At 39.9% G+C, this 26707-nt stretch overlaps 1 protein-coding gene across 2 annotated transcripts in view; it reads right to left on the bottom strand.

Moving 5' to 3' along the window:
* Positions 1-17728, bottom strand: part of LOC124134055 (protein O-linked-mannose beta-1,2-N-acetylglucosaminyltransferase 1-like) — a 49867-nt gene extending 32139 nt beyond the window's left edge. Inside the window, exons 1-15 of one of the 2 annotated variants that reach the window (XM_046498693.2) lie at positions 17645-17728; positions 15183-15328; positions 14092-14169; positions 13343-13384; positions 10819-10921; positions 9982-10040; positions 9532-9582; positions 9207-9288; positions 8459-8585; positions 7904-7973; positions 6286-6469; positions 4968-5077; positions 4072-4156; positions 1814-1940; positions 198-267 (exon numbers count right to left, since the gene is read on the bottom strand). In XM_046498693.2, coding sequence (XP_046354649.1) covers positions 198-267; positions 1814-1940; positions 4072-4156; positions 4968-5077; positions 6286-6469; positions 7904-7973; positions 8459-8585; positions 9207-9288; positions 9532-9582; positions 9982-10040; positions 10819-10921; positions 13343-13384; positions 14092-14169; positions 15183-15288 — 1294 coding nt within the window. In that variant the 5' untranslated portion in view covers positions 15289-15328; positions 17645-17728. The remainder of the gene's footprint in view (positions 1-197; positions 268-1813; positions 1941-4071; positions 4157-4967; positions 5078-6285; positions 6470-7903; positions 7974-8458; positions 8586-9206; positions 9289-9531; positions 9583-9981; positions 10041-10818; positions 10922-13342; positions 13385-14091; positions 14170-15182; positions 15329-17644) is intronic. The other variant, XM_046498683.2, reaches the window with a different exon arrangement.
* Between the last annotated feature and the right edge of the window lie 8979 nt (positions 17729-26707).

The following is a 26707-nucleotide window of genomic DNA, read 5'->3' as shown; positions in this document are numbered from 1 at the left end:
GACTAGATGTTAGTCTTCAGCGGCCTCTTAATAATCAGTCGGGGTCAGACAAACCAGTGTTTGATAATATGAGCAGTCAGGGTATGATGACATGCCATCAAGCAGGTCACAAATCTGAAAAAAAAATGACGACTAACTGCTATACTAGTAATCATGGTACCGGTGATACAATTGGACAAAAAGTCTTGAAATCTTACTTTTTCTGGGAACACAGAATGATTTCTTTATAATCTTTGGCCATTCTCCCTCAAATCCTGCATAGCTGATCTGAAAATAGATACCACATCTATTACACACGGAAAGAAGGATATACCACTCAGTGGCAGGTGATGTGCTTGTACTAGTCCGGACTGATGCCGATTTATAGTGCTAGCTCACTGAGATACTATGCCACAGTTTAACATGAATACCCCACTCAGACACAGTATACTGACTCTGAGCCGACCAGTCCTTGTTTTAGCCCCTTAATGCCGAGCGCCAGACAGGGTAACAACAAGTACCATCTTTCAACGTCATTAGGAACGTCGCGGCTGGGGACCAAACCCAAGACCTTCCGCTCTCCGGGTGGACACTCTACCACTAGACCACGGAAGTGGTCAGAGGAAGGTTATACTATGTCATTAAAATTTTCGTCATTAAAGTCAGATATTTTATTCCAGGGTGGCTATACATGGCAGAAGGTGACACTTGATGGAATTTACCCACAGTGAAGCTACACATCGTGGAATGTTGTGAAAGTTAGTGATTACACTCTCCAAGGTTACAGTCAGTGGAAGGAAATCATAGTTAACTCTAAATAAAAAAACCTGCAGAAATGCCTGAAAGTGAAGTGACAAGAAACAAGAGAAATAAAATCCCCCATCACATCCAGGTACACTGAGATGATGTCACTGTACCAAAGTTGGGAACAGAACCCAGGCCATATTCAAAACTACAGCAACAACCTTTCAACATGACCAAACAGAGAAAATATGTAACAAACTTAATCTGATCAAAGTGTAATGTCAACCCAGTCTTCTTAAAAAATATTAAAAAATAGTTTCAATTTTTTTACCTGCCTCCTGATCTATCTTCATTGGATTAGAAAAATGAAAAGAGAAAACTAAAAAAAATCAAAAGTAAAAGCTTACGTTAAAAAACAAATTGATTAATCATGTAACAAACAAATAATAGATTAACAGTGATAACAAACTGAACATTGCCAAGTCCAAGGTTAATAATACACCTCCATAAAAACATGTTAAACCTTAGAACACATACTCACAGTGTGACCGCTACCTGTAATATTGTTAAGTATGTTATAGTGACACATCTACCTTAGGCTAAAAAAATAATTGTCTTGGTTCTCAGCCACCGCTCGCATCATCATAAAGTTTGCTGCATGTTTTGTTTTAATTTCAATTTTTTTTAAATATATATAAAAAATCCTTAAATATTCCAAGTCAAACTTGTAGTCCAGTATTTTACTCATCAAGGAATACATTTATGTAGGGAGGCCCTTTCCCAGGTTGATTGTACACAATTGTTTATTGATTACACAACTGTTTATTCGTTACATACTAGTTTTAACAACAACAACAAAAAAGACACTGCCTGCCCACACTATATTTTCAAAAACCATTGCCTGAGAACCAATACTTTAAGACAGACGGTGACATTTGGATTATTTGTTTCAATTGTCAGGTTTCAGATCATCCAAGTGAACATTACAATCTACTGCTATAACAGTACAGTGAACGAACTCTTGCAGTGACTATTAGCATGGAGTGGTTGATACCGTAACGTGGACTGCTACAACTGTCTGGGTGCTTACCTGCTCCATCTGGGTGAAGCCCTCGATGCCCTTCTGTCCTACAAAGAACCAGACATCTCTGAAGCGGAGATTCTGTATCAGTCCGCTCCCCAGCTGGTTCATCAACTCCCGGGCCATATAACCCAGCCTGGAATAAGGGAATGAATGAGTTCATGTTGCATGATGCAGTCAGTAATAAATAGTCTATGGCAACCTGTAAACTTGGGGTTTATTCTGTTCAGGTATAGTCTTTGGGAGACAAGCATGAGGTGTGAGAGTCTATAGTGCCCAAGAATATCTAAAGGGAGACAATCACCAGATGTGAGGATCTTTTCTGCCCAAGAATATCAAAAGTGAGACAAGCATGAGGTTTGAGAACCTTCTCTGACCCAGAATATCTAAAGGGAGACAAGCATGAGGTGTGAGGATCTTTTCTGACCAAGAATATCTAAAGGGAGACAAGCATGAGGTGTGAGGATCTTTTCTGCCCCAGAATATCACAAGGGAGACAAGCATGAGGTGTGAGGATCATTCCTGCCCCAGAATATCTAAAGGGAGACAAGCATGAGGTGTGAGGATCTTTTCTGCCCCAGAATATCACAAGGGAGACAAGCATGAGGTGTGAGGATCTTTTCTGCCCCAGAATATCTAAAGGGAGACAAGCATGAGGTGTGAGGATCTTTTCTGCCCCAGAATATCTAAAGGGAGACAAGCATGAGGTGTGAGGATCTTTTCTGCCCCAGAATATCACAAGGGAGACAAGCATGAGGTGTGAGGATCATTCCTGCCCCAGAATATCTAAAGGGAGACAAGCATGAGGTGTGAGGATCTTTTCTGCCCCAGAATATCACAAGGGAGACAAGCATGAGGTGTGAGGATCTTTTCTGCCCCAGAATATCTAAAGGGAGACAAGCATGAGGTGTGAGGATCTTTTCTGCCCCAGAATATCACAAGGGAGACAAGCATGAGGTGTGAGGATCATTCCTGCCCCAGAATATCTAAAGGGAGACAAGCATGAGGTGTGAGGATCTTTTCTGCCCCAGAATATCACAAGGGAGACAAGCATGAGGTGTGAGGATCTTTTCTGACCCAGAATATCACAAGGGAGACAAGCATGAGGTGTGAGGATCATTCCTGCCCCAGAATATCACAAGGGAGACAAGCATGAGGTGTGAGGATCTTTTCTGACCCAGAATATCACAAGGGAGACAAGCATGAGGTGTGAGGATCTTTTCTGACCCAGAATATCTAAAGGGAGACAAGCATGAGGTTTGAGAACCTTTTCTGACCAAGAATATCTAAAGGGAGACAAGCATGAGGTGTGAGGATCTTTTCTGACCAAGAATATCTAAAGGGAGACAAGCATGAGGTGTGAGGATCTTTTCTGACCCAGAATATCAAAAGGGAGACAAGCATTAGGTTTGAGAACCTTTTCTGACCCAGAATATCACAAGGGAGACAAGCATGAGGTGTGAGGATCATTCCTGCCCCAGAATATCACAAGGGAGACAAGCATGAGGTGTGAGGATCTTTTCTGACCCAGAATATCACAAGGGAGACAAGCATGAGGTGTGAGAACCTTTTCTGACCCAGAATATCACAATGGAGACAAGCATGAGGTGTGAGGATCTTTTCTGCCCCAGAATATCAAAAGGGAGACAAGCATGAGGTATGAGGATCTTTCCTGACCCAGAATATCACAAGGGAGACAAGCATGAGGTGCTAGGATCTTTTCTGACCCATAATATATAAAGAGACCTGCACCACAGTCATAAATACATCTTACAAACAGCACTTCAAGCATCCTCATCCCGTACAGTCACTGAAGACAGCACATCCCTCATACAGTGGACTTTATGACAAAACTGACCTTAACATGTTTATCAAAATTGACACGTTCAATGATGCTGGTTTACATTTCTTCCACAACATTCAAAATAATGTGGAATCTGTCAAAACCGGAGTCTGGGCCTACAAAGTGCTAAGATGATCGTAACTCCCATACTTTAATATAGGCTTACAATAGTTGTAGCGTTAAGATCGCTTTGAGCATGTAGCCCCAGGACTGATTCTGGATCTATGTCAATACCTGAAAAGATTTATTGCCCGGATTTACACTGTTAGTTCACAGTCAAGTAAAATAACCAGGACACATGTCTTAACAAGTTTAAATTTTTGGTGCCACACAAATCCCGTTCAGAGAAAATTGCACTTTAATATGATAACCCATCATTGCAATGTACAATAATAGGATAGAGATAATTTCTCCACATCATTACTTCTTGGCACCATCGTCTGCGACGAGTGAGATGATGATGTCTCTGTCTCCTAGGGACTCCAGTAGTATCTCCAAGTCTGTGCTGTCTGGATAACAGAGAAGCAGACAGGAGTCAACAACAGCAGGGACAAACACAGGTTCCCAGCAGAGTGTTTGATAGGAAGTGTGAAAGTCAAGGATCAATGGGCCATGTTCATGTGGTGAAAAGTCCTTGATTCAAGTATTATCTGGGATTTATCCAAACTTAGCACCCTTGGCAAGTAAACTGGTACAAACTTGAGATATTCAATCATTGTTCAAAATTTGGTTATTTTAATGTTCTTATGAGGAATTATGATATTTTTTATTCAATGTAGGAATTTTTACTTTTATTTGCAACAGACTTGGGGCCGAACATCAGCCTCTGAACAGGTCTCGACAAACCTCTGATCATTGGAGCAATTATCAAGGATCACATACCATCACAGATTAACTACAGTAATATGAAAGAATTGGGTGTTCCTTAACTTCTTTAGAGTAGTATACTATTTGTAAAATTGACTGCTGTCTGTGCGTTTATCAAATCTTTGATGCCTTGCAACAGGTCAGGATATTATCTGGGATTCCAAACTGTGTGCTCCTTTCAATTTCAAGTTGAGACCATGTTTAGAAATGTTACCACTAGAATTCATCTCAGACTAGTTGTTTCCCAAACATAGCTACATTAGGGAGAAAAATGTCTAATACTAATATAATTCTAATACATATACAGCCCTTTAACCGTTCTGTGATTCCCAGCAAATATGTCCTGCAATGCTACATCCTAGTCCACCAACATCCAGGTACAATCAGAGTGTGAGAATCATGACAATCTAACACTCTTCCCCCTGTAACCATTGTAAAAATGGACAGTCTTACCATACGTATAGGTGTCCACTCGTGAGATCATCTTAGGAACACCATTATCTGGGTCAACAACGAGGACGTTAAACCCACGGCCTCCATTATTCAGATTCTCGGTCATCATCCTGGAGGAATAAAAGTTAACATGCACAATTTGGAACAGAAGTAAAATATCAAAACTGTAGGAGACATGATGCAGGCATGTGATTGAAGAAGGACGACAAAGACTGATGAGACATGTCTTCTTGGCTTGGAAAATTCAGAGACTCATGTTCGACATTGAAACATCAAAAAGATCGAAAATTCTGACATTAGACGAAATATCACATGCCTGCTAATGAGATATGAAGACAAAGTCATCTACATCTTTCTTCATCCTTGTATACAGACAATTGTAAGTGACTAACCTGAACATAACTGTGATTGAGTGAGTAAGTGAGTTGGGTTGAACTTTTAACAGTATTCCAGTTATATCACGGCGTGTCAGATTAATGTGGGTGGAAAGCCCCAGGTGATGCAGGTTTCAGACGTTTACCACTTCAGTGAAACCCACGAGCACGGGTATGGTGCTGACAAACCTAGAAACATAATCAGGGCGAACCGGGATTGGAACCCACAATCATAGGTTTCTGGCGTGCCCAAGGGACGCAACTCTGTATAGCTAATTGCGGCACCTTGTACGAATGGGCCACCCGTGGTAGAATAGGTCTTCAGCAACCCATGCATGCTGTAAAAAGCAACAATGCTTGTCATAATAGGCAACTAACAGGATCGGGTGGTTGATGCATGTCATCGTATCCCAATTTTGGGGATCCATGCTCATGATATCAATCACTGGATTGTCTGGTCTAGACTCGATTATTTACAGACCACTGTCATATACCTGGAATATTGCTGAGTGGGGACTTAAACAACAAACAAACAAACAAATACTGTGAAATCAATCAGCATCAGTACTGTCATGTCCATAGCAAACCAGCCTAATACACCTGCAAAGTTTCATGGAGAAAGAGGGTTTGGCATCTGTAACAAACGGTAAACTCAAAGGAAGTTATTGCTAAGGAAAGCAAAAGCAAAACTGTTAATAATTCTGAAAAGCAAATGGCACTTGCCTAATGGGTGCGCAAAGTTTCACAAATAAATATTAAAAAGTTTAAAAAAACATGATGAGCCTGAATTTCGGCCCAAAACACAAAGAAAGAAAAGTTCCCTAACCTCAACCGAACCTAATAACAAAACACTCTGGAAGTTACTTCAAACACAGTTTGATCACATCTGATCAGCCATTTTGTAAGTTTGTTACCGGGTTATCTGAGACTGACGAGATACTTACAGATGGCCACTGACGCAGATCTCTGGCTGGACCTTGTTGCCCTCCCCAGAGAAGACGCTGACAGGGAAGGAGTGTGGGCCGCAGGACTCCGGCACCCCACAGTTGGCCATGGTTGGCCCCAGCTCCATCTCCTTCTGGTGGATCACCCTTGGCAACAGCATCTGCAGGTCTCGCTTTGGGCCCACTGCAACAACCAATCGAGGCAGTGAGTGTGTTGTGGTTGGTTGGTTTGTTGTTTAACGACGCGCTCAGCAATATTCCAGCTATATGACAGCGGTCTGTAAATAATCGAGTCTGGACCAGACAATCCAGTGATATCATGATATCATGAGCATCGATCAACCCAATTTGGATCGATGACCTGCATCAACCAGGTCAGCAAGCCTGACCACCGGATCCCGTTAGTCGCCTCTTACGACAAGCATTGTCGCCTTTTACGGCAAGAATGGGTTGCTGAAGACCTATTCTACCCCGGATCTTCTAGGGTCATACGGGAGAGTATTTCAGTGACATCATGATGTTGGATGTCCGATATGAAACAGGTCACAGATGCTGACCACTTTGGTAAGCCAAAACCACAAGTTAGTGAGTAAAGGCTTTGAAATTTGTTTTAAGACTAGTCCAGAAGACTGGTGTAAACCTTAATCGGTCGTCATCAGTTTGTAGCTAGTGCTGATTTGAACAAGACAAAACTTTTCGATATGTTTACATTTATTCAGTTCCAATGGGTAGGAAAATTGAAGCATTGAGAAATGGTGCAGATCACTGCAAATTTGAATAGTCACAGACTAGTGGACTGGCATGATTTTCAAAGCTGCAAGTGTGCAGTGTTTGTCAAGGCTTTGGACAGCATTTCAGTTACAACATGACAAGTCAGGGTACTACGAATAATTGTTTTGCAGATGTTTACCAGTTTGGTAACCATGGTAACGTGCATGGATACGATGCTGACAAACAAGGAATTATTTATAATCACGATAATCATGTTGCACTTTGAGATTGACAAGCAGAATGACAGAGCCCGTTGTACTGATATTCAAACTAAGCTCCAAGACAGTGAGTTGAAGGAGTGAATGAGTTGAGTCATTTTCCGCACATCAAAGAAATCTTTCAGTTTCAGTTTTTCACTCAGATCACACTTATGTGCCAAGTTTGGTGAAAAAATATCATACAGTTTTCAAGCTGTGCTCCGGAAATGAGGACTGCTGCCATTTTCAGTCAAAGTCAAAGTCGTTGCCATGGAAACTCGAAAAAAAAATTTTTTTTAAATCCCAAACGATCAAAAGGCACCAGTTCACCACTAGACCTATCTATGGGCCAAGTGTGGTTAAGATATCTCTCATGGTTTTTGTGTTCTGCTCCGGAAACGAAGTGTGACGGACGGACGAACGGATGGAAAGACGGACGGACGGCACCCATTCCTGTATCCCCCTTCCACTTCGTGGCGGGGGATAATAACTAGGAGCAAGTCTCAAGGAGTCCAAGGACTCCCTTAATTCCACATACTGCTAAAGAATGAAGGGGTTTCAGTTACACAGAAACTGTATACCAGCACATGAGAAGAACAGTTGGGTACAGGTCTTACACGGAATTCATTCACATCAAGCTGTTTACTTACTTGGCAGTGAAAAACAACCTGCTTTCTCCATCACATCTGAGAAGTCTTGATGGTTCTTTCTCTTCACAACCTGCAAGACATGTACTTCTATGACAAATACATACACTCTGTGGGGATTACAGAGAGCTGGGTCTTCAAGAAAGAACAATTGGCTAAAACAAACAATCAATGAAAACAAACTTCTCTTTCTAAAACACAAGCTAATAAACTATGCTTTTGAAAATAGATCCATGGCCTGAATGCTGACATGGTAAAACTTGCAATACTTTAAACAAACTGGAAAATGTTGCCACAATTTGTTGGCAGGTGCCAGTAAGTGGGGTTTAATGCTGGTTTGAACAGTATTCCAGTTATATCACGGCGTGTCACCTCAATGAGGAAGGAAAGCTCAAAGTGATGCAGGTCTCTGATGTTTACCACTTTGGTGAAACCCTGAAGCATGGGTATGTTCTGACAGACCTAGACACATAATCAGGGAGAACCAGGATTTGTACACATGATTATAGGTTTCTGGCGTGTTAGAAAATGAATCCAATAGACTGTACACCAACTGACATATTCAATGGCGTGGCCCTCCTGCAGCCCCTTCTGGCCAATCATTAGGAAGCCATCACGAAACTGCAAGTTGTCAGCTCCAGAACTCCCAAAATATTTCAGCCATCTTTTCCCATCTTCCTTCAGACTGAAAAGACAAAATGGTCAACTGTGATCTTGAAACGTAACAAGCTCTGACAGACTATTTCAAGATGGTTGACTCTTTTTTCTCAGCTACAGGACTCTTTAAGGAAACACATTCACCTTCAGGAGACAGTCTTACTATGAAAAGACAAGTCAGTTGAGGGAGAACTCACTTGAAGGATTGTTACTAATCCCAAGGACATCTCACCTTGAGACAACTCACTTGAGGGAGAGTGACTGATCCCAAGGACATCTCACCTTGAGGAGACAACTCACTTGAGGGAGATTGACTGATCCCAAGGACATCTCACCTTGAGACAACTCACTTGAGGGAGAGTGACTGATCCCAAGGACAACTCTCCTTGAGGAGACAACTCACTTGAGGGAGAGTGACTGATCCCAAGGACTACTCACTTGAGGGAGAGTTACTGATCCCAAGGACAACTCTCCTTGAGGAGACAACTCACTTGAGGGAGAGTGACTGATCCCAAGGACTACTCACTTGAGGGAGAGTTACTGATCCCAAGGACAACTCTCCTTGAGGAGACAACTCACTTGAGGGAGAGTGACTGATCCCAAGGACAACTCACTTGAGGGAGACTGACTGATCCCAAGGACAACTCACCTTGAGGAGACTTCATCATAACTGGTCATGATGATGACTGTCTCCGCTGGCATCTTCTTGAGGAACCTAATCAGCCCTGAATCTGAAACAGTTCAGGTAAGTACCTTGAATATATCTCATCTTTGTCCAACCTTCTCGGAGGACATGGACAGCCAGCATATACAACAACATCAAAGTGTAAGTTCATGTATGTGTTTTCCACTATGAACGTGACAATTACAAGCTCCATGTGTAAACATTCACTATTTGTATAAATAAATGCTCTTACTATCATGTTTGACAAATAGATATATGTTTTAATATCGTGCAACACAGTAGCTCTTACCTTCAACGTAGGTGTCGAATGTCTTAATATCTGTCACATCAAATGTCTTCTCTGAAACATAAAACAAAATATGAGCAAAGCTAATGTGACAATGTTGTATATATAATAACAATCTTGTCTATTTTAGCACAACAAAAACGCATACATTTTAACATCCACAACGGTGGGATTATGAGTTGCAGGTGACACTAGTGGATGTACGAGATGTTAAGAGCTGAATGGACCTGTATATATATGTATGTGACAATATGATCTATCTTGAGATCAGGGTAAATGGGGACGTGACAAGCAAGTGATGTCGCCTCAAACATGACGTCATGATATTCTGTACATGCTGGTCATGTATAGTGTAATAAGACGGCAACCAGTCAATCAGATAGATAGCCTTTAACGAGTAATAATAAAGCATTCTCCACATCATCTCATCCACCACAACACTCCAACTCGTACCACTGATGGAGATGATGTTCAACCCCCTGCCGAAGTTCTTCATTTCCGGGCTTATTAAGCTGTAAAGAAATAAAACATGATACACATACACACACTGATACTTCATTTAGAAGATCCTTATTTTACACCACTGTCAGGCAATGGACAAAGGCAAACAAGTGGTTGACAGCATGAGCAACAATAAACATGGTTGTGTCACCTCATATAATACTCATATCTAAAGTAACAGTTTTCTGTAGAAATGTATGTACTTAGGTAGGGTAAGATTAAATCTAATGCAGAGCTCCAGATAAGCTTTTGGTGTTGTGGGTATTTTACCCATGCATTTTAAAATCATTGGGTATCAGTAATTCTATCAGGGTTTTCAAATTTCTGTTACCCACTAGTTTTTACACATGTGGGTATTTAAGTTAAATATTTAAAAACACTATTCATCTAGTCCCTGCAAACTGGTGTCGTGTGGGTTCGAGAGCTTTATAGGACTCAAAAATACCAAGATACTTCCACAAGAAAGTGTGATGGCAAATGATCATGACGTAACTGTCATCATGGAGTTTGGCAAGGTTGACGGAATGTCCGTTTATAATTTCAAAATAAGTTGCTGATTTGCTAATCGAATACGCAGGTTTACTGCACAATATTTTGATGATACGCACAAGTTTTATTTTTGTAGCGAATCTGTAATGTTCGTTGCGTATTTGATACGCTTGGATTTTATTTTACTGCATATTTCTGCATTTTTTATGCCTATTTTACGCAGATACGTAGCTTATCTGGAGCTCTGCTAATGTCTGACTAATTGAGAAAAAACACCAAGTAAGATGGTATAGTACTGACACTTCTCCCTCAAAGCAGATGGTTGGTCCTGCCTTGTTGCCGTCTCCGGTCCGGACATAGAATGCAAGCTGGTTGTTCTCACACTTAACCCCACAGCGAGAATCTGAAATATTACCATTGTGTAACCATGTGCACAGGTGATTTCACTATTTATTTCTAAATTTTTAAAATATTGATCTTACAAAAGTTAAATACTCTGAATACAGACCAACAGTCATCCTCAACATGAATACTGCTCTATTCCATCAAAAATATTGACACATTCAGAGTATGCAATCTATTTATAACCATCTTCCCGAGGCAAGGGAGTTAACTTACTATAATAGTCCAGTTTCCCCCCTTGCCAAACTAGGCAGGAATTATGGAGTTACACTTTGGCTGGACTAACAAACCTATGCATAGTCCAATCAAAATCACATAACGAAATTTCCATCCGGTTCATGTTCAACATGGCAACTGACGTGCAGATATCAGTCGATTGCAGGATTTGCAGAGCATGTGTACCGTCAAATGGGCATTCTACCATGAATTTGGAATTTACTTGATTCTGATTGGTCAATCAGAGGCTATTAAATCACAATAAACCCCCTCTGATTGAAACAGCTGGTTTGACGGCCGCATCACCGCGGAAGCTAATATTCAGAGAATAGTACTATTTTCAGTCATTGTCGGTAGGCATATTTAAATAACTATATCTACAATTACATGTTACAAAATGCACAGATGCGGTTACTACAATATTCAAAGGATGTGTGGCAATACATTTCGTGCAGAAAAACACGACAGAAATCAACAAAGGGAATGTATTTACGTTTTGGAGACAACAGAGAGCTTGAAATTTTGGCGCTTTTCTATATACGACTGTGACGTCATATCTTTTGCGTCACAATCTGCGATATGACGTCATAATGGTGACACGCGATGTAGAGCGAAAGCCTTGCAAAGCTTGCTTTGTTTTCTTTAGGGATGCTCACTTCATGTTAGCTTACCAAGTTGCCGTGCTTATATGCTTTCAATGCCTGTCATATGTTCGAGTGAAGTATTACGGTGTAAACAAACTGCTTGAGTACATACAGCACCATATTTTGTTCGGTGATTCCGTAATTTAGATCGATAATTACCCACTCAAAACACTGAACTCAACCCATGCCGCTTCACTCAGTATATTTGCTAACACCAAAGAGTTCGCGTTTTATTTAGTCATGGTAGAATGGAGATAAACATACTGTGTTTTCAATGTAGAGCTAGGTTACCTGTAGATTTATAGGGCTAAATTTAACATTTGAAACCTCACGCTGCGCGTTCGGTTCCCAATACAATTTAGCGGGGTTAAATCTACAGGTAACCTAGCTCTACATTGAAATCACAGTATGTTTATCTCCTAATCAACAGATATTTTCCAAATATTTTTATGTTTTTAACCAAATCAGATCGTCTTGGTTGAGCCAGCCATTTTGTTTTTCAGCAAATGCAAGTGATATGAGAGCTGGAATCTGATTGGTCAGTAGGAGGGACATAGAAGGGAAATAACTCGTAACAGCCACTGGCAGCGCTACATTCCACCTACGAAATTCCAGCCTAGTTCAGCAACTTTTATAGTCAGTTAACTCCATTGTCTAGGGAAGATGATTTATGTCAGACAATAATCTGAAATGCCTCTGAAACAAGGATTGGGTTTTATCATGTTGAATAACACAAGGAGGTGTACATTGTGGGAACAAGCTCCTCATTCCATCGCTATACTACTGTGACAGCTGTACTATTACTTCCACAGTATCTCAATAGCGTTTGTAACGACTGCAATCCAGGAACCAATGAAATACTCTGTGAAAATTCCGCCAACAGTAATCACTTGCTGAAGATACGTAGGTATCATAAGGCTTTGATCACCATATTTAATATTGCACAAAAACTGTGTGAACATAATATGAGGTGATGTGAAATGGGGTTTAATGTTGCGTTCAAGAATATTGCACTTATATATCAACGTGCATGACCGTGTGTGTCTGCTTGTACAAGTCCGGACTTTTATAGTGCTAGCCGACTGAGAAACCATGCCGCAGGTTAACATGAATACCCCACTCAGACACAGTATACTGACTCCGAACCGACCAGTCCTTGTTTTAGACCCTAATACCAAACGCCAGGCAGGGTAACAACAAGTACCAACTTTTAATGTCTTTTGGTAAGACCTGGCCGGGGATCGAACCCCCGACCTTTCGCTCTCCAGGTAGATGCTCTACCACTAGACCACAGAGGCGGTCAAACATTATTTGATACAGCAAAGGAAATCTAAACGAAATCATTTTTAGTAGAATGTTATTTTGTATAACATTAGGGTACATCACAGCATAATTCTTGTAAAGAATGTGGGAGTCAGTTTGAGTCTTGTTGACACTTCTATATTTTTTATCACAGAGTTTTGGAAGTTTTGGTTCACAGCTTCAGATGAGGCTGTGGTTCTTGGTGCATCAACCTGTCATTGATACTAAACTCAAACACTGCATGTTGAAAACAGGATTACCTGACAGGTTCCATGAGCCCCGAACATCCCATATTTGTCTATCTGAAAAGGAAAAGATACCGTCATATTAAACTGTTATGATGACATGATGCTTTAGTCATTGCAGAAATTCCCAGGCCATTCTGAACGTCCACTTTGTGCAAGTAAAACTGACACGCCTATAGGTTATGATTCAAAAGATGTGAGTGATTTCTTCAGCAGATATATTTAACAACAAACAAACACCATGATACACTACTCGGTTTTGTGTCAAAGCTGGAGTGAGGGAATGTTGTTCTATGTTGTTTTTTTTGTCTGGACCAGACAATCCAGTGATTGATATCATGCGCATCGATCCATGCAATTAGGATACGATGACATACATGAACCAAGTCAGCGAGCCTGGCCACCCGATCCCTTAAGTCGCCTCTTATGACAAGCATAGGTGCCATTTACGGCAAGCATGGGTTGCATGTGTTGAATGTTGTTTTCAGCCACAGACAGCAATTTTAAAGTTCATCACAGGAGCGGGTATATAATCAAGTGTCTGGGCTTAGAAATATGGCAAACTAGTGACTAGTGACAATTGCACATAATCAACCAGGTGACACGTACAGTGTAATCAGCCGATCCTCATCAGTTCTTGCGACAAGCATGAAATACTGGGGACCTACTCTGTCTCAGACACCCCCTAGGAGTTCAAGTAAGAACACAAACCTGTACCCAACAAATACCTTTCTGTTAATGGGTGATAAGGAAAAGCAACTTACTAGATCCGGCCAGTATAGCCTGGACACAGTACAGAATGACTCCAACACACACTGCGATCAACAGAAACCTCCTCATCCCTGAAACATGTATTGACAAGGGTCATGCAAAAAACAAAACCATTAATTACTTGAGTGCAGACTAAAATATACAGAAATTACATTTTGGGGCTAGGAGACTCACTGTTTTTTGGCACAGATTGGGGGTGCCATTATGCTTTGCGAACTTAAACAGGACAATATGATACACAATACGTCTACCCATGTATCAATTCATGGTTCATTCTGTATTGATTCCTGAAAGACATTCTATACCAGACAAAACAAATTGGTCAGGTAAGTACTAGGGCTGCAACGAATACACTTTGAGGCGAATACAATTTGTATCACGAATATAGGGTAATGAATACAAATATTAATTCACAAATACAATAACAAGTCAGCAGTTGATGTATTATTTGTTATATTCATTGAAACAAAAGCAACACAAATTATTTGACATGGTTTGTTAATTATGAATATATTATACATTTATATACTGCACTTTCCCAGGTAATAGCTCAAACGCGACAATGACCAGTGACCACATTACTGTCAAATTATATATCATAAAAGTGTTGTCTTTGAAGAAATATATGTATATAATATGTTCTTATGGGTATTTTTAGGCACAGGGAATGTAAATGCACAAGATTTGCATATTCATAAATATTCGATTCTAGTGGCCATGAATAATGAATTCATTTCATGAAATGGATACGGTTCGATCCACCGAATACACAAGTGAATCATAACAGCTCTAGTTAGTTCCAAGGTTACCATTATCTTATTACAATCACAACTAAATTGTGAAATCTTATTGCAGTATACATATCAAATGCGTATAGAACGAGACTGAGTCAACCAGTCATCATAAGGCTAAGTTATCTCATGTGCCTTTAAACTGTTTCCTCATGTGATATGCCATGTCTATGTCATGTCTATAGAGATGTTTGATTAGGAGCATCTGCTACTTAGAACGTTATATGCAGAGTTGGTGAGTGAGCTGGTTTTCAAACCGCTTCAAACAGTATTTCTGAATAAACAAAGCCCACCTCCAAATTTCTTGATGACAAGTCGTCGGAGTCCCCGCACCATCATGGTGAGGGTGTCGTGGCTGCTGCTGCTGTTGGAAGATCTCCTCTTGCTCTTCTTGGCCATTTTGTTACAATTTCTTCCTCACCTCTGATTTCATGCTACACTGGAAGCAAAGTAGGAGAGTCAATCAGGTACTAAATTTAAACTTTTTCAAGGGCTTCTTTCAGGCTGTTTGCATATACCAAGGTCATTGTAATCATATCAAAGGAATCACTTTCAGCAAATTATTAACCAAATAGTATTAATAATATTAACCAATAGGTGGTAACAATTACTCATGGAAAATGTAACAAGATGACATTTTTGTTTAATTCCATAACTTTTCAAGGCATTTTGTCTGAATTCCAGGTCTTTACAAGCTATTACTCAGTTTAAGGCCTTTTAAGGCAAACATCTGCATAAAGGCCTTTTGAAGGCCTTGTGAACCATGTCAATACAGGAAACAATCGACACATGAAAAGTCAGTGGATTGAGGATTTACACTGCATTCTACCACGAATTCGAAATCAAGTATGTAAACCGTTATGCAGATTTCGGTCCATTGCAGGATTTCCTAATCTTTTCATGTTTTTATTCGAGCCTAGTTCGGCAAGGGTGGAAACTGGACTTTTAAAGTCAGTTAACTTTCTTGCCTTGGGAAGATGTCTATGAACAGGTGTTGACAAACAAACATAGACTACTGACACTGATACAGAATTTACATAATCCCTGTCAATGAAATATATTCACTGTTTTTGTCTTCTTATTGACGTAAGTAAAGTTAAACATGTTCAAGTGCAAAGTACTACAGTTTTATTCATGTCTTTCTCCCGAAAACATAATCAACATTAAATTTTGAACATGGTAAAACACTGACCATGGTAACTGATCTGTGATTATGCTGATTAACATGTGATCTATAACATTTAAGCCATGAAATACATGGTAAGTGTTTGTAAAAACAATACCTTATGTTCAAACAAAACATCCTGTAAACACGGTGAATTCTACCATGAATTTGGAATTCACTCGATTCTGATTGGTCAATCAGAGGCTATTAAATCACAATAAACCCCCTCTGATTGAAACAGCTTGTTTGACGGCTGCATCACCGCGGAAGCTAATATTCATAGAATAGTACTATTTTCAGTCATTGTCGGTAGGCATATTTAAATAATTATAGATCTACAATTACAGGTTACAAAATGCACAGATGCGGTAACTACAATATTCAAAGGATGTGTGGCAATACATTTCGTGCTGAAAACACGATAGAAATCTACAAAGGGAATGTATTTACGTTTTGGAGACGAGAGAGCTTGGAATTTTGGCGCTTTTCTATATACTACTGTGACGTCATATCTCTGCGTCACAATGAGCGATATGACGTCATAATGCTGCGCGTTCGGTTCCAAATTCAATTTAGCGGGGTTAAATCTCCAGGTAACCTAGCTCTACATTGAAAACACAGTATGTTTATCTCCTAAGTGACAGGCCAATATCACTCTCCTACCCAGAGTTCGATGCGGCCGGCAGCCAGCTAGCATAGTACCTCTGCCACAGGCGAGCGCCATGTGACGATTCGTCACATCTTTCACAGTCCATTCAAGATATTGCATACGCTTTTCATCCGTTTCATGTTTGACAAGTCTACACATTTTCATAAACAAATGTCAAAGAATGGTTAACTTTCATTGAGAAAGTATGCAAATACGTAAAAATCTACTTGTTTTTGCGTAGTTATCCTATGTTTACATTGGTTGTACGGCTCCACGTGCTGTCATCGAAGCCCAACGGAGAGCTAGCGACACGGTCACTTTAATGCATAAATATATATTGTCATTCAACTCACTGTCACAGTTGTAGTAGCATATCTATATAGTTATGCAAAACAATATGTAAAGTGCCTCCAAATACTTGCATTAGTCCGTTCTATACTGATTTCTGAAAAAGCGCGTTTGTTTACAAACAAGAGAAAAGTCCGGTCAAGTGATATGCAAATTAGCCTGTGGCAGTGGTGTTATGCTGAGTCACCACTGCGACGGAGTGTGAGGCCAATATGTCTGAATATGTTAAACAACATCCCTCAGTATCTGTATCATACATATTGTTATGTGGTGTTATCTGGTTATCACATTACTTTAGAGACATGAAAGAGTTCAAATCAGGGGATAAAATAGCTGACAAAATATCAGCACGCTCAACGATTGAAAGTAAATTAAAACAATTCCCATTTGAACTGATTATATCTCGGAATAATAAACAAGATAGAATCACAGCTGATCTTGAAGTTTATGGGTTCACGGTTTCAGATTTGACTGTTTCGCATAATTTCAGCCTGTAGCAATCAATGATCACAATATAATTATCCAGTATTAATTGTTTTTTTCAATATCAATCGGAACTAACATCAGCTGTGTAAAATTACCAAGATATATACCTTAAACTCGGGTAAATGTTCTCTTGAGGTCCATCTGAGGAGAAAGCGAAGGAAGAGTCGCCATTCCTAAGGGCAATAACTCTGTCAATTGTACTGTACTGCATACCTCTAAACATTATTGAGGCTGAACACTCAACAGAAACCAGAGGTCTCTGAGATTCAAAGATTGCAGGTCCGTTTCTGATATTCGCCACGCTTACATGCACTGTTATACTCTATAAATCCCGAAGCCTTGTTGTAGATCTTTGATATTTCTATCGTGGGCGCTTAAGCAAGAAAATGTGTTTTGTACTTATAATGCTAAAAACAATTGAACATAGTCGAGCAATCAATTATCTAAAATCTTATACATTCATCAACAAGGCGTAGCTAATACGATTAAGATTGACTTCTAAATACTCTGCGCAGTGAGACATTGTGTTCGATGGGGTCAGTTTCAAAATACTAATCGTGAAATAAACCCAAAATGGTGACATATGGGCAAAAGTATTATACTGCGCGAAATGTACGATTGAGAAGACGCACTACATTTCAGCGTTCCCGGAGTATTCGTTAAACAAAAGATACGATAGATTATAGAGATTATTTGTCGAGTGTGTTTCTGTATTGTAAGTATCTAATATTAGGAATAATAATAAAGGCTTGCATAATACAATTATTACAACTTACGATACGGAAACACGAGGGTTATAATTTCTTTAAAACATAATATCATTTTAAATATATTCAATCGATAAGTTTACTTTCTTAATGAAGTAACTATGTGAAACGCTTATGAAAACAGATGTATGCGATTAAATTAGGTACTGTTCGCTAGGTGGCCTCAGTTGCATCAGACCGTGACATCAAGTTAATAGGACTGGTTCGTCGCATGGACAACGCCGTCTATTGTGTGATAAACGTACGTATCCAAGTGACGAATGTATTTTGAGACGGACCCTGTCACCCATCACTTCACCTGACAGGTGTATTGACATTGATAGGTTTGACACTGACGCCTTGATCTGTTGACTCACAAATCACGCAACTGTCACTGATTTATACTTTAGTCGTCATGTTTTAATTATTCACTACTACTACTACTACTACTACTACTTATACTACTACTACTACTACTAATACTACTACAACTGTTGCTGCTGCTGCTGCTCCTGCTCCTGCTCCTGCTCCTACTACTACTACTACTACTACTACTACTTCCTCTCATGTCTACTTGGTAGTGGGTTGCTTGCTGAAGAGTTTAGTATAGAGGCCCCCAGACAGTGCCTGTGGTATCACTTTCTGATAGAATGGCCAAAGGCTTCCACACTTAAGAAACCTCTTGTTACTGTGTGAATGTATATAACAGCATAATTATGATGTTTTGTTATTTTCAATCCAATCCTTCACTGTTCCGTTTTGACCACACAAATTGGCCGCTATGACCAAACCGTCTGGTCCGTTTTGAATGGTATGTACGATACTATGAAGGGCTTCGGGGAAACGAGTTCTAACGCTACTTACATCGATAACTGAATGGAGTACAATTCTGTTTTCAAGTTTTGGTTTGCAATGCCTCCCTGCAATCATGTGCTCAGTCTTCAAAAAACGTCCCTATATTGCCGAAACAAGGTCGATGCAACCAAAAAGGTACATAAACGTCTATATACGTCTTTGGTAAAACGTTAAATGTTGACTCAAAGATTTATGTTTGTTATTTTGTTTGTTGTTAAACGCCGCACTCAGCAATATTCCAGCTATATGACGGCGGTCTGTAAATAATCGAATCTGGTCCGGACAATCCAGTGACTGACATCAGGAGCCTCGATCCACGCAATTGGGATACGATGACATGCATCAACCAAGTCGGCGAGCCTGACCACCCAATCCTGTTAGTCGCCTCTGACAACAAGCATAGTCGCCTTTTACGGCAAGCATTGGTTGCTGAAGACCTTTTCTAACCCGGATCTTCACGGGCCCATGACTTCATTAGAATTTGGGGGCGAATTAGCATATATCTTTTCCTCACCGAAAAATGTCATGCTTTGAAAGTAACCTAAAGCACGACCAAATACCACATTGTGGTTACAGAGCACGTGCAGCACAACTCTCTATGAGAAATATACTAAACAGCGAATGTCGTATTTCCTCTAATAAGTGTCATAAAGCCGATTCCGACGCAAGGTCATCGACGTGGCTTGTTTAGTCCACCTCGTTGCTCTAATTTCGAAACATTCATTAGGACGTGTTTAAGTATGTGTTTATAGGATCTAAACACATGTTTTACAATGTAATCGTTGATTACACACACCTGGTCCATCACACAATGAAAGTGTTGTGGACCCATAGATGGACTTCTGTTTTTGAAGAACAGCTTTTTCAAACAATCTAGCCTCGGTGAACGGAGTATCATCATCTGGACTGGACATTTTTTAGCAGTTTTTCTACCGTGATAGCTTATGGGCCTTTCATCTTACAAACTCCTTCCTCTTTCATTCTTCTTAAATGTTAAAATACAAATTATCTAATTACTTAGTAGACACATACATCATGCAGTGCTTTTATTATTCATAATCCCTTTTGATGTTTCCCGTATCCCGTACAACGTTGGTATTTCACAAAAAAAACATAGACAAAACTTCAAATTACAGACAGATTGTTTGAGTCATTCCTCATATTTACATCTAAAACATAACATAAAACGACATAAAATGAGCACCTCCCTTTGGAGTTATGACAGACTTAATGTATGTACAAAGTTTATTTAACTTTATTAACGACCTCATAAATAAAATACAGAATAAAATAATATAAAATAGAACATACGATTATGTTAACTCTGATAAAAATGTTCTTGCACGAACATTTCGAAACAGACAAGTGCTGATGTTTGATTTCCGTGTATATATTACACGAAAAATCTGCAATCCTAGGATTTATTGACATACATAAATTAAGCTTCCCGATCTAATGGGAATTTTGCGTCAGGAAATAGTGCTTCCAGGTCAGATACCGCCAACTGAAACTGTCATTACGTAATGTTACGGCAAATAAACATATGACGATGATAAATGCCCGCTCAAGAAAAAGAATATATGTCTTTTCGCCTTTTCAAACAAAATTTAAGTTTGAAACTCAGGAACTCGATGATAGCTTGTATAGCATAATATATTTGTTTAAAAATATACATATAGAGGGGTGTGATTTTTTTCTATACCAATATATTATGATATAAACGCTATCATCGAGTTCCTGTTGTTTGAAATATCACAGCAATATAGATTTATTAAAAAAAGTATTATATTTACGCAATAATACACTCAAAAAAAGAAACGCATAGGTGTTTTGAGAATTCCAATTAGATTTTTTTCCCAGCAATCGTCATAAAGACAATTCTTATGTTTGATTCCCGTTAATCATGTCATGTTAGTTGTGCATTGCGCGCAAATACATCTCAAAATGTTTTTTGTTAACGTTTATCAGCAAAAATGCAAAGGATGCACGTAAATTGCTTTCAGAAAAAGTTTTCAGCACAATGCACGTACAAAATGTTGGGAACAAGAGTAGAGACACTGACTATAAAAGACCGTACAAAATTCATCAGTTCATTACGAATTTTCTGACGTGAACGGAGATCGAAAAATGCCAAGATTAACTGCAGCTGACCATCTTCCCGAGGCAAGAGAGTAAACTGACTATTAAAGTCCAGTTTCTACCCTTGCCGAACTAGGCTAGTATTATGGAGTTACATTTTGGCTGGACTAACGAGTCTATGCATAGTCCAATCAAAATGGCGCACCGAAATCGAAATCCGGTTCGTACACTGTCGTACAGATTTCGGTCGATTGCAGGATTTGCAAAGTATGTTCACCGCCAACTCGTTGTCAGCAGTTATTTTCCAAATGTTTTCATGTTTCTGATCAAGGTGCTCACGTGATTTGATGCATTTCGCGATGTAAAACCCGTTTTATCAGAATATAGATCTTGATTGTCGATCATATCATCCTGACCGGGCGCCACCATTTTGTTTGAAGCAAACGCAAGTGATACGAGAGGTGGAATCTGATTGGTCCATAGGAGAGGCTTAAAAGGGACATGACTGGTAATAGCCACTGGTGGCGCTCCGATCGAGCCCAGTAATTCCAGCCTAGTTCGGCAAGGGTGGAAACTGGACTTTTAAAGTCAGTTAACTCTCTTGCCTTGGGAAGATGGCAGCTGACCGAAATATCGCTATTGGACGTTTGGAAGAAGGGGAGTCCCAGTCTGCCGTTGCAAGACACTTCAACGTTCACCAAAGCAACATATCTCAACTATGGGATCGATATACCCGCACTAATTCGACTCAAGATCATCCCAGAAGTGGAAGACCAAGAGTGACCACCCTGCTCAGGATCGGTACATCCGGTTGCATCATCTTCGGAATCGATTTGCTACAGCAACGGACACTGCAGGTATACGAAGAATTTCCGACCAAACCATCAGAAATCGTCTGAGGGAAGTGGGAATTCGAGCGAGACGACCAAAAGTTTGACCTGTCTTGCGACGTCTACACCGTCAACGACGTGTCCGGTGGTGCAACAGAGTACATGCATGGGATCTCAGGAACTGGCGACGCGTTTGGTTCAGCGATGAGTCACGTTTTCTTCTTCAACGACCAGATGGAAGACAACGTGTATACCAACGGCGACATGAACATGAACGTTTTGCGCCGAACTGCGTTCGACAGGCGGAACGATTTGGTGGAGGGAGTGTCATGGTGTGGAGAGCCATATCCTACACGGGTAGATCACAGTTAGTGGTTGTCCAGGGCAATCTTTCAGCAAACCGATACATAGACCAACTTCTGAGTCCTCACCTCCTCCCAGATTTGGACCGCCAGAGGGAGCTGTTCCAACATGACAACGCTCGGCCCCACACAGCACGTGCAACAGTTAATTTCCTTGTTAATGAGAACACCAATGTCCTTCCATGGCCGTCCAAATCGCCTGATCTCAACCCGATTGAACATTTTTGGGACGAACTTGATCGACGCGTCCGTCAACGTCACCAGCGTCCCCACACACTGGCACAACTCGCCAACGCCTTACATGAGGAATGGCGAAGAATTCCCTACGAAAAAATCCGACGACTTGTGCAATCTGTGCCAAGGAGGTGTCGAGCAGTGACGGCTGCAAGAGGTGGTGTGACCAGGTACTGACCATGACACCCCCCCGTGGCTACACATGTGCAGTGACTGAACTGAATTAATGCTGACAATGACAATGCTTTTGTCGATCACTGAGTCTAATTTCATTTGATTGTGTTCACACATATTCTGTGTAGATATACTTTTACATCCGCTTAATGAATATCCTTATTTTTTAACTATGCGTTTCTTTTTTTGAAGAGTGTATTATTGTTTCTCCTCTTTGTTTCCATAGGTATATAACAGAACCTTTGATAACTCAAGTATTGTACAAGAGAAACGCCACATTGGCGGTAATCTACGATCGACCTCGCAAACATATGCATACATTTCAAAAATGTCAGACAAGAGTGCAGTCATCAGATAGCCCTGAATGTCAAGGCCACATCCATGTAGCCGTGTTCTATCTCATGAAAGGACATTCACCAGCTCGCGTCACTGTATGTGAGTGCAAGAGTGATATACGTGTGCGCTCTTGCCCTATCACCTATTCAAACCGGGTTATCAAGAACACTGATGAGAAACGTGTTTCCTGCAAAAAATGCTGTTTTCAGGAGCAAAGTTGACGATACCTGATTTTCTTGGTTGTCATTGTGGATTGTCTGATCCAGACTCGATCAATAACAGACCGCCGTAAGATAGATAGGATAGTTCAGCGATAAACAACAAACAAACCATGCAATAAACGTTGAATTGAAAGATAGTACGTATTGATAAACTGATGCATTGTAACTCAGTGGGCGTACACTATGAAAACGGCATTAGTACGTGCGCACGGTCGCGCACGCACACACACGCACACGCACATGCACGTCTCTATATAAGTGCAATAATCTAGAACGTTAAACCCTACCTCAGCTCACCTCACCTTATCGAGCTACCTATGTACGAGGCGAAAAACAACTCAATCATTCAGGCTCTCGATCACTTTTAGATCAGGTCAGGTCAGATCAGTACATTCGGTAAATTGCCTGCTTACCTAGTCTAACATCAATAGCATTACACTTGACGTCATCACACTGATAATTCATATAATCTTACAGTCGCCCTTGGTCTGTTAAGAGCCAGTCGTCTAAGGCGCGGCGTTTCGCTGGGCACGCCAGAAACCAATGATTGTGGGTTCGAATCCCGGTACGCCCCGATTATGTTTCTAGGTTTGTTTCGTGGGTTTCGCCGAAGTGGTAAACGTCTGAGACCTGCATCACTTTCATCCCACTTTAAGCTGACACGCCGCGATATAACTGGAATACTGTTAAAAGCGCGTTAAACCAAACTCACTCACTCATTGATCTGTTAAGCCAGTACAGATTATATGCAGATGTATACAGATTAGCCAAATTTCTGAAATACATGAACTGTTCAGTCAATTGATCACTCACTCACAATACAAACAGCCTAAAGATATCACTGATTTGTTTGACACATTGGTGGACTCTACTGTAGTAAAACTCTCTTTATTTTCTTCAATTGACAAGAGTCCTAGTGATTATAATAACACCAGTACCCTACATGCAGGGTAAAGGGGTAACATAAGACAGCGAGACTCACTCCAGTACTCGGCATCACGTCCTACTTTGTCATCGCGTTTAACTACTGAACAGAATCTGTCAAATAAATCAATCGAAGAGCTTAGAGCTAAAAGGGGCCAAAATGCACTTTGGCCCTTTTTGCATAGTATTGCATAAATAACATCTATGAGTTCTTGTCTATAGTAGAAGAAATATTGTATGTTTTCATTGATGCGTTTTTAAAATATAGCTACTTAAAATTCTATAAAAGGGCCAAAGTCAAGTTCTAAACGGGCCAAAGTCACTTTGCTAGATTTGAGCCGTTTTAGCCCTCATTTCCGTGTGTGGTTGAGACTGGTTGTCTGAGAGAGATTTTGAAAGTTTGGACACCTATAATGATGTTTCAACTATTTTAACAAAGTTAGCATTCGTTTAAATCATTTAAAATTATTTCAAAAGTATGTGTTTGTACTTTTAGTAGTAGTTTATCGATCTCACATTATAATCCCATGCAAATGCCTGAGGGTAAAAAAGCGCCAAAATACAGACATTAGCCCTTTCCACCCTTACACAAATTAAAAACTTTGAAAAAAACATTTATATCTCTGCTGTCAGAATGCGTTAATGTCTAGGAATTTATCGGTAAAACAAAGGTTCATTAACATGCATAATATTGTTTTCATCACTTTTCTCAAAACAGACTCCACATGACATTGGCCCTTATGGCTCTAAGCTCTTCAATTGTATTTTCTGGTAATTTGTATTGTGACCGAGGGAAGTATTCAGTCAGTATACAACCATGGACTATATGTTAATACAACACTTGTACACAACCAACTAAATACAATCAGGTCCAATATTCGATTGCCGTAATCGACCACTAATTCGTATATGATAAATACGTCAGAAAACGTTTTTGTTGGTTTACAATATATGTTTTTGACGATATAAACAATTTCTATACAATATCTTTATAAGTGGATTTTAGAAGTTGTTCCCCGTGAAAAATGGGTTTTTAACAACCGATACATGTAAGAAGCGACAAATGGGATCGGGTGGTCAGACTTGATGACTTGGTTGATACATGCTTAAATTCGTATCCCAATTGTGTGGATTGATGCTCCTGGTGTCAGTCACTGGATTGCCTGGTCCAGATTCGATTTTTTACAGACCGCCGTCATATAGCATAAAATCATAATATCAAAAGCCTCTCTCAGATAACTTTACTGCCAACAACATACTACATTTGGTTGTCCCTCTGGACAGACAGTCGTCATATCAGCTGGAAAATTGTTGAGTGTGGAATTAAACAACAAACAATGTTGGAGCTGTTATATCATTGAAGACATGGTTGCATATTGATTTCAACTTCTTAATTATTCCAATGCGACGCTTCTCCACAGGTGCTATAGTACCTATAGTAAATGATCGCTAGGTAACCTCGCAATTGTCAGACATTGTTAGAGTGAGTGAGTTAAGATTTAACGTCACATCGGCAGTATTTCAGCCATATCGTGACGAAAGACATTGTTATAACCGGGATTAGCTTATGTTGATTGCAGTAGTAATTGTTACCTGTTTACCTGAGTCTAAAGTGGAACATCCCTACACAAATGACAGAGTACCAAAATATGAGGTATTTTGACAAAATGTTTATGATATATTTATATTAATAACAAATTTAAACGTAATATAATATATTTGTCATTAATGTGACAGAATTGTGATATTATCTTTCCATATTATTATCAACGTGATATAACTATATTTGAATCACAGTGCATAACGAGGGCCGTCGGGTAGCCTAGTGGTTAAAGCGTTCGCTCGTCACGCCGAAGACCCGGGTTCGATTCCCGACATGGGTATAACGCGTGGAGCCCATTTCAGGTGTCCTCCGCCGTGATATTGCTGAAATATTGCTAAAAGCGGCGTAAAACCACACTCACTCACTCAGTTCATAACAAATTGGTCCATCGCAGTTTTATTCATATGATAAGGATGCAAATATAAACTCCGAGGGCAAACGAACTTATTATCCCATAGTTTTATAGTCTCAGGTTCAACACCACTCAAAAAAACTGCTCCTAAGATTTGTTTTAGAACGCAAGCATCCGGGCACAGTTCAAATACAACTTATAAACACAATCATAATCTGGTTTATCTGTATCTACCGACAGACAGAAAGACAGAGAGAGCTTATTTTATGAACGTCTCTCTCATGATAAAACAGCTATATAATATAAAGTTCGTAACATATATATATTTACATTTTGATCATGACCAATCATACAGCGATTTATGAGAGACAATAACATGCTACTAACGAAAACATACATATAATAAAAACAGACTTCATATTATTTATGTCAAATAGCTCTTCTTTCGGGGAAA

Source organism: Haliotis rufescens, unplaced genomic scaffold (genome assembly GCF_023055435.1).
Source record: "Haliotis rufescens isolate VD_foot unplaced genomic scaffold, xgHalRufe1.0.p SCAF_16, whole genome shotgun sequence".
NCBI lineage: Eukaryota > Metazoa > Mollusca > Gastropoda > Lepetellida > Haliotidae > Haliotis > Haliotis rufescens.
The sequence above is the reverse complement of the archived record's forward strand: the minus strand, read 5'-3'. Positions and strand labels throughout refer to the sequence as shown.